General features: G+C 46.4%; 1 protein-coding gene across 3 annotated transcripts in view; it reads right to left on the bottom strand.

The window, feature by feature from the left end:
• The window catches only part of il12rb2 (interleukin 12 receptor, beta 2a), a 77,743-nt gene that overhangs the window by 36,098 nt on the left and 27,331 nt on the right, over window positions 1–14,314 (bottom strand). For all 3 annotated transcript variants that reach the window (XM_072511081.1, XM_072511079.1, XM_072511080.1), the window contains exons 3-7: window positions 12,651–12,773; window positions 7,285–7,569; window positions 5,329–5,443; window positions 3,560–3,786; window positions 214–353 (exon numbers count right to left, since the gene is read on the bottom strand). In XM_072511081.1, the coding sequence (XP_072367182.1) occupies window positions 214–353; window positions 3,560–3,786; window positions 5,329–5,443; window positions 7,285–7,569; window positions 12,651–12,720 (837 nt within the window). In that variant the 5' untranslated portion in view covers window positions 12,721–12,773. The remainder of the gene's footprint in view (window positions 1–213; window positions 354–3,559; window positions 3,787–5,328; window positions 5,444–7,284; window positions 7,570–12,650; window positions 12,774–14,314) is intronic.

A 14,314-nucleotide genomic window follows, 5' to 3' on the forward strand; every position in this document is an offset into this window, starting at 1 on the left:
TGGAAAGGTAATGGTACTGCTCGATCGGACTGAGTCAGAAAAACCAATGGAGAATAGAGGCGCGCGGACGTGGTGGGAATCCAATGTAGCTAATCTAGATTACACATTTTACCCAAATACTTCTGGAAAAGTAAACTTTACTTGGTGAGAAATCGTGCCTTTTCTCAGTGATCATATGGACATACTACAAGTGGAAAAGTAAATAAATGTTACCTTTTCCCAATTGCTGTAAGTACTTTGACAGTGGATTTCAAACAGCGTTGTGTTCTGACAGTCCTGCCAATATACCATACTAATTGTCGGTGAACTGCTGCTGACCTCAACCTTACTGATATTGGGAGGATTGGGTTTCACTGAAAACAAATCAATTTGAAGCTATAGTCAATATATTGATTTATAAATATGATCAGACACTGATTAAATATAGAAATAACTACGTGCACGGCTTCCGACTGACAGCATCGTGTAAAGTCCCAAAACATGTGCTGTGAGGTAGCCACACCTAAAGGCATGGAAAAAGATGAAGCAACATTTCAGTCTGACCAGGATGTCCCCCATGGCCCCTTTCTGCGGAAACCACAAATTCCCACCAGCCATGCTCGACACCACTTTCAAAAAATAGACTCGGGATGGGGGGACGTTAACAGTTAGGGACTTTTACATGGGGGACAGACTAGCGACACTGAGCAAGCTGATGGAAGACCTAGAACTACCAACAGGACAGGAATTTAGGCACCTTCAGGTAAAGTTCTTTCTCCGCAAGGAGACGGTGGGATACCCCATGGCCCTGAGAATCACTCTATTAGAGGACCTGATAAACACGCACAGTAAGGAAGGAGGGGAACTGTAGGAAAATCGACGGAGAGCGACTCGACAGGACGAGACTACCACTGGACGAAGCCAGGTGGAAATGGGGAGACAAACTGGGGGCAGAAGTGGCTGGGGGTTCTGGAGCGAAGCACTGAGCAGGGTCAACTCCAAGGCTCAGTCTCATGCAGTTTAAAGTGGTGCACAGAGCGCACCTAACCAGAACTCGAATGAACAGGTTCTTCCTGGAGGTGGAAAATAAATGTGACGGTGCCAGGGAGGCCCGGCCAACCATACCTGGGCTTGCCCCAGACTTGCAGGGATCTGGACAATTTTCTTCGAGGCAATACCCAAGGTTGTGGGGGTGAGGGCGGAGCCGTGCCCGAGAGTGACAATCTTCGGGGTATCAGGGCAGCCAGAACGACACATGGGGAAGGGGGACGACTCCCTTGCATTCGCTTCCCTAATCGCACGCTGGAGAATCCTGCTCGGCTGGCGATCAGCAGCATCAGCCACAGCTGCAGACTGGCTCGCTGACCTGGCGGAATTTCTCCATTTGGAAAAGATCAAGTACACCATCTGAGGGTCGGGTGAGGGCTTCCTCAAAGCATGCGGGCAATTTATCGGCCTGTTCGAGGCCAACAGCGATTAAGGAAAGAGGGGAAGGGGGAGAGCAGACAAAAACACAAAGCTAAGAGGTGCAAAAAGGGAAGGGGGGAGGAAATGAGGAGAAAACACGGGGGAACCACAGGAAGAAGCATGGAAGAGGGAGGGGGGGGGGGTCAGGAAGCCCCCCCCCCCCCCCCCCCCCCCCCCCCCCCACAAAACCACAAGGCCTGCAACAGAAAACGCAGAAGGAAGGGGAAACGGAAAGGGGAAAACAAGCTCAGTAATAGAACACGCAGAGCAGAAGAGGGGGATACCAAGGAGGAGTCAGGGAGGGGAAGTGGGGGGGGGGGGGGGGGGAAAGAGGGGCGGGGGGAGATATATCCAGATGGATTGTATGTACATAAGAACTGTCCAAATTGTAAATAACGGATGCAAAGTTTTACTATGTAAAATTGAAAATGCCAATAAAGGTACTTGGGAAAAAAAAAATGCTGTGGGATGGTTTCATACAAATGCTTGGGGTGCTCATCAGAAATTGTTTACCTGCTATTATAAACACATCAAAGTGATTAGATTCCCAGCACAAACCTCTGCAGTCATGTGATTACAATGTCACAGAATCAATTCTGATGAGCAAGGCAGTAGGGACAGTCCACAGAAAGACCTAATTGTCCATCAGGGCATCCAGTTGTTTCTCAGACAATTATATTCACTAAGCTACCCAGTGGTCCATTCCAGTAGCTGATGATTCTTTATGTTATGAAATTTCGAACAGCTGCATTTCACTCATTTGAACTTATGGACCGTTATCCAATCACAGTTTAATTTGAAATGGAGTTCTTGAACTACCTTTTACTACCTTCCATAAGCTCTATAAGGTTCCCTTAATTTCACCTCTCGAAAAAGCCTGGAAACATCCTCAGAATCTCCAGCCTGGGTTTCTGACCGCATCTTTGGCAAAAGATCATGCTCTCCTCCCTCCAAAATACCACCCACTGCCAATCCTAAGACCAGTAAGAAGTCTTACAACACCAGGTTAAAGTCCAACAGGTTTGTTTCGATGTCACTAGCTTTCGGAGCGCTGCTCCTTCCTCAGGTGAAAGCTCAGCCAGCGCTCTGAAAGCTAGTGACATCGAAACAAACCTATTGGACTTCTTACTGTGCTCACCCTAGTCCAATGCCGGCATCTCCACATCAATCCTAAGACCATAAGACAATAAGACATAGGAGCAGAATTAGGCCACTCGGCCCATCGAGTCTGCTCCGCCATTCAATCATGGCTGATATTTTTCTTATCCCCATTCTCCTGCCTCCTCACCATAACCCCTGATCCCCTTATTGATCAAAAACCTATCTATCTCTGTTTTAAAGACACTCAGTGATTTGGCCTCCACAGCCTTCCGCGGCAAAGAGTTCCACAGATTCACCACCTTCAGGCTGAAGAAATTCCTCCTCATCTCTGTTTTACAAGGATCGTCCCTTTAGTCTGAGATTGTGTCCTCTGGTTCCTGTTTTTCCTACAAGTGGAAACATTTTCTCCGCGTCCATTCTATGCAGGCCTCGCAATATCCTGTAAGTTTCAATAAGATCCCCCCTCGTCCTTTTAAACTCCAACAAGTACAGACCCAGAGTCCTCAACCGTTCCTCATATGACAAGCTCTTCATTCCAGGGATCATTCTTGTGAACCGCCTCTGGACCCTTTCCAAGGCCAGCACATCCTTCCTTAGATACGGGGCCCAAAACTGCTCACAATACTCCAAATGGGGACCGACCAGAGCCTTATACAGCCTCAACCGATTGGCTGCTGATCCCACTGCTGGCGGGGGCACGCCGCACCAGAAAACTGGTCGGCGGGACGGAGAATCCTGCCCATGATCTGTGAAAACTGTACATGGAATGGTGTTCACATTAACCCCTTTATGAACAGAAAATGTTATGTTACCAATGTCAGCTATTTGTATATCTATTCTAGGTCAACCAAAGGAGAAAAATCAATGACTGCAGGTTAGGATTGTGTAACTTTTTTCAAAAGATTACTGGCAGAGTGCTGGGTCTTTCAGAATCTAGTCACCCAGAGTCTTGTCCTACACTGATTTACAGGAGAGTGCACTTGAAAAACATTTTCAAAAACCTGCCACACACCGATCTCATCCAAGGTGAAGTTTATAACAGCTGAAGCTTGATTCCCCAGTTGATTTGAAGCATTTACCCATGCTGAATAAACAGAGTACGGGTTGAAAATGTGCCCAGATTCACAAGCAAAGCCCAGCGTTTGGTGTTCTGGAGTCTTCCTGTGCCTTGTGCATTTTCCAGTTGATGGCTCTGCCGAGGTAGACGACGCAATGAAACTGTGTGACTCATTTCGGAACCTGAAAAATGTATTAACAGTCATGATTTTTTTAACAATCTGTATGTTTTAACTGAACGATGCAGCACTTCATTTATTTGCACTTAAAGAATAGCAATAGAAATAACCAAGGTGTTAGTTCAAGTTCAAAATTTCCCAGATACTCTGCAAAACACAGACCATCGTTATAGCATTTAACACCCACATACGCGAGATCCGCCGAGCTGCTAGATTTATTGCTGAACGGCCGAGGTGAGTTGTTTGCCAGAAGTCCAAATTTCTGAGCAATCTTGTCATACCTATGACCTTCTCTCCCTATATGTACTCTTCTTCTCAGCTGAGCCACCATAGAGATAACCAGTGATTTCCAGGCAATTATATTTGCACATTGGACAGTATAGTATAAAAGAGTGCAGTCAGAGACTGTTTGATAAGGACATTTGTCTTGTAAGTTTGGCACTGATGGTTAATGGCGCATGAACAAATGGGTTCCTAACGGTATCAAGTGGTTATTAGTTTAAAACTGTTACCAGGGATTCACACAGACAATCTGGAAGATCATCAACTCGGTGGAAGAAGCTCTTTGGTCTGTCGAAAAGTACAAAGAGTTGTCCCAGATTGTGCTGTAGACTGGCATATTCCAAAGCCCAGGACTACATGCTGAGGAATGCACTAAACCTTGGGGCAGCTGTCACAGAGGGGCAATGGACAAAGGTCTTTTCAGCCGTAGTACACGGAGGGGAAGAGAAATATATAATCCTGACCTATCGGGGTGTATGTTTACATTGAATGAGTGAAGATTACATGTATCACAATTGCATTGAAGCACCTCAGAGTGCATCTTGATCTACGTAGACAACATAAATACCTTTGCACCATTTGTATTGACCATTTATAATGTCTGTAATTTTATTTGGCTGGATTGAAGCACCTCAAGAGTGCAACATGATCTATGGAGAAAATGTGAACATTATTGCACTTTCTGCGATGGCTATTTTGAAATGTTTGTCATGTTCTTTCAGATATTTTATGATATATATTTTTGTAGCAAAAATTTTTTTTTTTTTTTTTTAAAACTGCCACGAAGAGAGAGCGAGAAGAAAGATTTGGAGAAGTTTGGTTATAGTATGCAGATTGTTGTTGGAGCACAGAATGCTTTGCCAAGTGGTGTGGGTTAAGTAGAATTCATTCCATGATTTATGGGGTTAAAAAAATTGATAAATATTTGAAACAGAGGAACAGAGGGTTATGGAGAAAACATGGGTCAAAGGTATTAGTTTTAAATTCCTCCAGCAAAGAAGTAGCTTCCTTTTGTGCTCTAAATAGGGCACAATAGTTACTGCACGGTCAGGAGATCATGACAGAATGTTCAACCTCAGAAAATTAAACAGAGGAGGCAATTTTCACACTGGGGCAGTATGTACATGGCTTGTAGAAGGAACAAGCTTAAAGGCAGAATGGCCTTTTCTTATTCCATGTTTCCTTATGTTCTGATGCATCTCTTTCATCTATTCAGTTCATATTTAAAGGCAACATCATTATTGGACCTGGAGAACCAGCTTACCACAATATATGATTTGTACTGATGTGTGTGACTTGTCCTATGTACCAGCTGCACACTACATCGCCACCTCTTCCATTTTGAATGCATGTCAAGTTTTGGGGCTGACCTGGAGGATCTGAAATAGCAGAATTTATGATGTAGAATTATTTCTTCACATTTTTAAACACATTTATTGTAACATCAAAAGTACATGACAGAATGAATTTGTGAATGGCAGGGACTGGCATGATTTTGTGCCAGTAATGTTGCATGCACAGCAATGTTAACAATCAATAATTTTTAAAATGGCAAATGCTGTAAATATACAACAGGTCAATTAGCATCTGTAAATAAAAAGGACAATTTAAGGTTTTGATGAAAGATCCTGAACTCAAAGCTGTAAGGTGTCGCTTTCTGAACTACTGAGGCAAGGATGTTAGGAGTTCTTCTAGCTCGCTCACCATCTTTTCTTTACTTAAAAAGTTGTGCGCTCTTATCAACCATCTGAACCCCCAGTGCAGGTCTAATCAAAAGACAGCACTGCCAACAATACCACAATCTCAGTATCGGGTGACCTACAACGTTCGACTTAGATGAGCAACTCAAACTCTGATGCAGGGCTTCAAATCATAAGCTTCTGACCCAGACTGAGAGCGCTATCCAGTGACTAAGATTGATTTTGGTACTCCGCCAAGAGAAGCAGGCGACGTGTGAGGGGAGTGCATTGCTCGGAGCAGTGAATGGGGAACCTGTCCCACATTATGTGCTGCTGCTCCTTTGCACGAATGGTACAGGCTGCCAGTGTGACATGGGTCTCCCTATTGGCCACTCATTGATTAGGGGGGTCAGGAGGTTGGGTGCTGCTACAGGTTCACAGGCTTGAGACAGTTTAAACAATTTAAGGGAGTAGGTGAACTTTCATGTGGCCAACGTATAGAGGGTTCAGAAAGATACGAGAGTCGCAGCAGAGTCCCAGGATTCTCAGAAACAACTATGAAGAGAAGCAATGCCAATTTCCTTGCAGGTAGCTGGCAAATGCCAAAGCAAGTTGCGATTGGGCACATAAAAATCATCTTCACGATCTAGCTGTATTGCAGAAAGACATTTAATGAAATTACCATGAGTGCCACAAATTCCCTTCACATTACTCATCGTTTTTGCACAGCCTTGCCTCAGGATCAGTAATCTAATTCATCCACTCCCCTGGCTCTCCATAAGATCGGGGGAAACTTAATTTTGCTTGCACACACCCTCAAAATCTGTTACAGCCTTCACAACACAAGTCTCCCCTTGGCCATACTTGCTGCCAACTCCTATCATCATGCACACTACAATAAGTTGGTTAATACACAGCAAGGGTTGAAGCCTTGCCTGGGACATGTATTTACCCACATCCACTTTTCTTGCAGGAGGTTCTGGCACGTGCTTTTTAAAAATGCAAATGAAGAGTTAGCAAAAACTAAATCAGCCTTACGGATTTCAAAAGCAGTTACAATTGCATAAAATGATTCTTTGGCGGGCAACACAGTGATTAGCACTGCTGCCTCACAGCGATGGGGACCCGGATTCGATCTCGGCTCTGGGTCGCTGTCAGTGTGGAGTTTGCACATTCTCCCAGTGTGCATGGGTCTCACCCCCACAACCCCAAAGATGTGCAGGGTAGGTGGATTGGCCATGCTAAAATACCCCTTAATTGGAAAAAAAATAATTGGGTACTCTAAATTTTTTTTTTTTTTTAATTCTCTGGATATGCATCAGAGTGCCCATGAGGATAGGGAGAGAGGGAAATAATTGAATTCTTCAACCACTGATGAAGTTGCAACATGGTGAAGGGACTGAACTTTTTGCCATTTACACCATCACGTTTCACAGCTGTCAGATTTATAGGAGTCAACAACAGAAAAACTGAAAAGCTTTAACAATTAGTCATAACACTGCAAGCTCAATTCAATCAATAATTTAAAAAAAAACACTTACTGCCAGCTTTAATATCAATTCCACAAATCAAATATTCAGTGTTGCAATGCAGTTTACAGGCAAAACTGGACTTGGGGTCTTCAAACTTTGGAATTTGTGCAATAACTGCATCGGTGGAGATGAGTACAGTATTTAGCTGTTCGGTATTGTTTTTAATAATACGTAGCTGTTGAGCTGTACATTCATTGTAGAACGATCCCTTTAATATACACGATATGTTAATGCTCGATCCAAGTCTCACTATAGATGCAGGGCTGACTTGCATTTCCCCATTAGCACAGGATTCTGGAACAAGATGGCAATATTTAGAAAAATGTGCAAAAATCTTGAAAAGCTGTGTCCATATTAACAGATAATGCATTTGTCATTTGTATGATATTTTGCTTTTTTCCCTGACAATAACCTGCTTGATTGAAATGGGTTAAGCTTTGCTAATATTTCCAACTGTAATTTCTATTTTCATATTCTTACAATATCAATCTTCTTTTCCACGTATTGGAGCAGTAGCTGCAATGATTGTGACGCACTTCAGGTTGTGATTGATGCAATGTAATCACAACCTTTTCTTTTTTCTGTCATGTGTAGAAGAGACATCTTTACACATTTAATGGATTGTGTAACAGATAAGACACACTGGGAAAACTAATTGCCCATCAAGAGATAACCCTTAACAATGTCAGCTACCCACAATCTCAATGTCAAGGAATGAGGGGAATACTCAGGGTTCAATTGGGTACATGCAATTGAGGGGCATTGGGCTTGCATATGTGCCAGACCCCACGCCTGCCAGTGAGGATCCATTAGCCCCCAAGGCGGACATCATCATCAGTGGACCATGTCGACTTGGGATGCGAGCATATAACCTCCTGTCAGAACCCCCAATGATACAGAGATGAGGGAGGGGAGAACCAGACGGTAGACCAAAGGTGACTTTAACTGGGCAGGGCCAGTCCTGCAATGGAGATGGGAGGGCATTTAAGCCTGGAGTAAGAGGTAGCCACAAGATAAGGTGTGAGACTGTCTGCTTCCAGGTCCGGGAGGCAGATGGATCAGGGGAGGTAATGATGTTACCTGGCTGCGACACCAACCTCATCATCTCGCGCTCTCTTGTCCCTCACAGCTAACCGAGCAATAGTGGTATGGAACCAGTGGAGCTGGCTGTTCTACTTATTACAGAGCTAGAGGAGCACAAAATCCAGCAGCAACGTGCAACGGCACCCAGGGAAGACCCAGCGGCAGGAGCCGGGCGGCCATAGGGCAGACTCAGTGGCCAGAGGCCGCACCAGACAAACGGGGGGCACAAAGATGCAGAAGGCAACAGAATGTACAGGGCCAGAGTATTCCTCGCAGAGCTGTCAAACAACATGTGCCGTAGGGGACTCTGCCTCACCAGGTATCTGTGTCACACGCTTGCCAACTTGATGCCACATGACAGCGGAGGACGCCCACTCCCTGTGGCCATGAAGATTACGGCAGCCCTCAAATTTTATGCAATGGGTCGTTCCAGGGTTCCACAAGCGACAGGTGTGGTATGTCACAGACATCCACCCATAAACCCATCTGTGAAGTCCCGGATGCATTCTATACAAGAGCTTTGGACTGGATTCATTTTGACCTGGATCAGGCCAAACAAGTAGTAAGGGCGACGGGATTCAGCACCATAGCTGGTCTTCCACAGGTACAGGCGGAGGGGGGGGGGGAAATCGACTGCACCCATGTCACGCTACACACCCAGTGGCATCAGGGAACCCTCTACGTAATCAGAAAGGGGTTCCACTCCCTTGATGTGCAGCTGTTGTGTGACCATTCTTGCAGGTGTGCACTTTTTCCAGGCAGCATACATGATAGCTACATCCTCGGGCAATCGTACATCCTTGGTATTTGAGGGTCATCCAAGGTTGCGGGGATGGCTTGTAGGGGACAAGGGATATCCCAGAGGTCTTGGCTGATGGCGCCAGTGCAGAGGCCAGGGACCCCACCGAGGCTCGGTACAACGAGGCTCAGTGCCATCCGATCGGTGATTGAGTGATGATAATTGTAATAAGAGCATCGGCCTCCTGAAGATGCGTTTCTGCTGCCTCGATTGGTCTGATGGGGCCACCAGTACAGCCCTAAGAGGATCTCCCGCATTGTAGAATCATAGAATCTCTACAGTGCAGAAGGAGGCCATTCAGCCCATTATGTCTGCATCAACCATCCGAAGGAGGACCCTACCTATACGCCCAATCTTCCACCCCATCCTTGTAACCCCACGTAGGGGCAATTTAGCATGGCCAGACCACCTAACTTGCACATCCGAAAGCTAGATTCCAAACAAACCTGCTGGACATTAACCTGATGTTGTAAGACTTCTTACTGTGCTAACCCCAGTCGAACGGCGGCATCGCGACATGTTTGGACTGTGGGAGGAAACTGGAGCACCTGGAGGAAAACCATGCAGACACTGGGAGAACGTGCAAACTCCACACAGACAGTGACCCAAGACCGGAATTGAACTTGGGTCCCTGGCACTGTGAGGCAGCTGTGATAACCAGTGCCACCGTGCTACCCTGGTGGGGGTCTGCAGTGTCCTACGTAACCTGGCTCTGCAGCAGGACAATGAGTTTCATGAGGAAGACTTGAAGGAGTTGGCACGAGCCCTCAGATGAGGACGATGTTCAAGAGGGAGTTGAGGAAGAGGCTGCTGATGATCCAGTGAATGGAGGCCAGGCAGGGTTGAGGAGGCGCAAGGGCAGGAGTACTCGAAGCACCCTCACCGCCTCCTGCTTCATGGAGTAGGAACCAGCATGTTGTCTGACAGCGCAAAACTCCCTCCTTCAGACATCATGACCCATCTGTGACCAGCGAATGAAGGCTGCAGACATCTTACTCATCAGGTTGCTGGGGCGAGTGTGCCTGCTGCAACGTCAATCCAGGAGTGAATCGACTCACAGTGAGGAATGGCCTGTGAAGCTGCTCAGCTGTTGCTTATGTCTGTCTGCTGCCAGCGCACTGACTTCCAGCTCATGTCCGCATGAAGTTCTGCCCTATATTCCTTTGTCCCTTAGTTCTAGAGGGGGATTAGGGGAGAGGGTCTAAGGGTTCACTGAATCATGCCCGTGTTCTATCACTGCAAATAAAACATTTGCAATGAGTGGGCCAGACCGTCTGCCTGACATTGAGGGCCAATGAGAAGAACTTTGTCCTCACGTGGAGAAGCACTATCCACTGGGAGGAGGGTTAAAGAATTTGAGGCGTTACGGTGGTGAAGAGAAATAATGTTTAATTCAGTGACATGGGCAGATGTTACAAGTGATAATGACCCCTAACGACCTGTGCCTAACTTCACCCATGCCCACACTGTGCCCCAACAATTTCTTTTTTTTTTAAATATAAATTTAGAGTACCCAATTATTTTATTTTCCAATTATGGGGCAATTTAGCCGTGGCCAATCCACCTACTCTGCACATCTTGGAGTTGTGGGGATGAAACCCACACAGACATGGGGAGAATGTGCATACTCCATACGGACAGTGACCCAGGGCTGGGATTCGAACCCAGGTCCTCAGCGCTGTAGTCCCAGTGCTAACCACTCGCCACGTGCCGCCCGTGCCCCAACAATTTCTTACACTTGCAAACCTTGCCACTAGGTCTGGGTGTGTTTCCAGGATGCACATCAGGAGGTGGAGGCGGCCTGCTGCCTTCCATGCCCTGTTGCCAGAGATGACCCTGGCAGGCATCCTATGGAGAGCCAAACCCTAAAGGGCCTTGGCCTACTTTTGGGTGGCACTGGCGTTACCGTGTCACCCTGATCTTCTCACTGTGCCCGGGTTGTGCCCATCTCATGTAAAGGTGATTCAAATTGACAGGGCATTCCCCAGGTCTCCTGGATGGTAGGTGCTGAGCTGTGCTCCAGCAGATCCTCCATCTCCAGGTGCTCAGGAGCATCTGGGTTACTCCATGGGATTGAGGGGCAGCTGGAGTGAGTTTCAGAAGCCTCAATGTCATCTGGCGCTGCCACTCCTGGAAGCCCACCATTGTCTGCACCATGCAGTTGATGCCCTCAGCCATGGGACTGAGCTATGCTTTGGAGTTCTCCCATCATGGATTTAACCTCTTGTCCTGGGATTTCCACTGCAGACACCACCCTTGCAGTGTTGGCCTGGGTGCTAAGCATCTCCTGCGACAGAAGGCTTTGGGACTCCTCCATTCAGCCTAGTAGTCGCAGGAGTGTTGCTGACACCGTCTCTTGGTATTCCCAGCTATGCCATTGCATCTCCAACAGCTGAAGGATGAACATGTCCAGAGGCACAACACCTGGCTGGGGCACAGCAGCATCCTGGGATCTGACAGATCTTCAATTGTCCGATCCCTGGGACGCTTCTGCCTCCCCAGATGTGTATCAGAAATTGTGCGGTGCTCACCAGATAGTGACCCAGAAGCCTGCCTGCTAGGTTTGCCCACTGAGGTGTGTCTCTGCGATGGTGCAGGTGATAGCTGTGACACTTTATCCGTGTCCTCCTCAGAGGTGGTGTTGAAGATGGGTGGTGGGAAATTGCTGGTAGATGGGCCAGGCTCCTCAGTTTACATTGCTGAAAGGCAAGGGACATGGTTTTAGTATATGGCTTTGTCAAGTGTTTGGACTACACTTGAGACTGGTCATCTGGATAAGGGTGCTGTGGCTCCTCACTTTTCTCTAGCAGGCCAACTTTGCTCTGAGCACAGACCCACTCCTGCTCCTCCACTGCAAGCTCCATTGCTCCGTCCTCGTACGGAGTCAGGATTCTCAGCTCGGGCATCTTCTCTCACTCATGGTGGTGGTGGGTATTGCAGCCTGCCTCTTCTCTACGGCATCCAGCAAATTGACTGAGGACCCCTTCCGTAAATCTAGGAGCTGGATTCCTCGCTATCACCCTCTTGGTTTAAATGAGAGCAAGTGCTCTGGAGCTATTTAAACGTAGCTCCCCCTTCATTTAAGTGCTCAGATGACCCCCGAGACGCTTCAAGCCTCAGGCAGCGCATTTTTCAGGCGGGGAAGAAAAACATTTCAAAGCGCGTAAAAATTGCAGTCTGGATTGCACCGCCACGGCCAACGGGAATCGCACCAATTTTCTCGCCAAAAATGACACTTGTAATTTCTTCGGAAAATTCCGCCCATTGTCTAGGCCAATTATATGCAGATGACAGGATGGATATGATTCCAGGGAGATGTCAGTGCCTGTGGAACCCACATTTGGCACAACTTAGGACTCAGAGGGGAAATTCTAAAAAGATAACATAACTTCAATTCACCAGAGCAAGATTCTGCAAGCTCAAAGATGATTTACATCACAGTAATCCACAGTAATCAATATGCACAATTAGTATGGTTTAAAATGGAGCTTACCGGCTCCCTTGTTCTTGCACAACAGGATGGTGACTAGTTTGATTAACAAACCTATTCCAGCAAACTCCATCAAATAATGCAAGGGAAGCTTGGGATCCAGAAACCCGGGACGGTAGGCTGTTCCTGAAAAGAGATCATTCAACTGTTTTAGTTCCACATTGCAGGGCCGATCCACCTTTGCTGGTCACACAATTTTCCAAACTTATGCTCAGTTTTTTCCTTTTGTTCCTCCACCAGCCAATGCAAAATGAGTTTGAGGTAGTCTCAATCTGGTTCCTAGTGCCCAAAGTGTAATTGTATACTCAGCTACCTCGGAGAATCTATGAGGATGGAAGCAGAAATAACAGACTGGCATTGTCCTTTCCGAATGCTGGGCAAAGGAGCATTGTTTGATGCGGAGTAGAATTACCTTAATTACGCAAGTGTTTAACCCTGAAAGAGGTGCAAAGATGTCAGCATGTCAATATCATTACCCAATGACTTCAGCAACCAATTTTCAAAGTTGCGTCTCAGTTCTGCTCAATTGGCAATGCTCATGCATTTCAGGCAGATTGCAATTGGAGAGCAACAGAAATCCAGTGGCATCATTGTAAACCCCATTTGTACTGAGAATTGCGAACAAGCTAGCATAGAATCCTAATTTGCATTGGCAGCTATGGAAAGGCTAGCCTGGTTGAAAATCGCATTGAGTGGTACTAGGTGTACACTTCATTTCCCATTTTCAACTCCTGGTTTCCCATTAATGCCAGAAATAGGAAACTGTAGAAAAAAGTAGATTTTAATAATAATAATAATTATAATCTTTATTGTCACAAGTAGGCTTACATAAACACTGCAATGAAGTTACTGTGAAAATACCCTAGTCGCCACACTCCAGCACCTGTTCAGGTACACAGAGGGAGAATTCAGAATGTCCAATTCACCTAACCAGCACGTCTTTCGGGACTTGTTGGAGGAAACCGGAGCACCCAGAGGAAACCCAGGGAGGTACAGGGAGAACGTGCAGATTCTGCACAGCGACCCAAGCCGGAAATCGAACCTGGGACCCTGGAGCTGTGAAGCAACAGTGCTAACCACTGTGCTACCTGTTACATTAAATAGTAGCCACAACATCCTTCTTCAGAAAGTAAAAATGGCCTGTCTGCTCTGAAATATCTGCCAGGCTCTAGGTGTAATCTACAGTGAACATTACACAATATGGGAAACTGCTTTTTTAAATAGCAGACACATCAGTGCAATACTGAGGTTCCGTTCGACTGTTGGAGATACTGTCTTGGATAATATGTTAATCCAAGGCCTCTTTCTCCTTCGGTGATATTATAGGTCCAACAGCATTATTTTAAAAAATAAATTTAGAGTACCCAATTATTTTTGTCCCCCACTTAAGGGGCAAATTAGCGTGGCCAATCCATCTAGCCTGCATATCTTTGGGTTGTGGGGTGAGACCCACGCAAACACGGGGAGAGTGTGCAAACTCCACACAGACCGTGACCCAGGGTCAGGATCGAACCTGGGTCCTCAGCGCCATGAGGCAGCAGTGCTAGCCACTGTGCCCCCATGTTGCCCCCTCCCCTCCAACCTCCAGCACTATTGAAGAAATGGGCAATGATCTTGGCCAATATTTATCACTCAATCAAAACTACTAAACACAGATTACTGGGTTG

Source organism: Scyliorhinus torazame, chromosome 7, assembly GCF_047496885.1.
Source record: "Scyliorhinus torazame isolate Kashiwa2021f chromosome 7, sScyTor2.1, whole genome shotgun sequence".
NCBI lineage: Eukaryota > Metazoa > Chordata > Chondrichthyes > Carcharhiniformes > Scyliorhinidae > Scyliorhinus > Scyliorhinus torazame.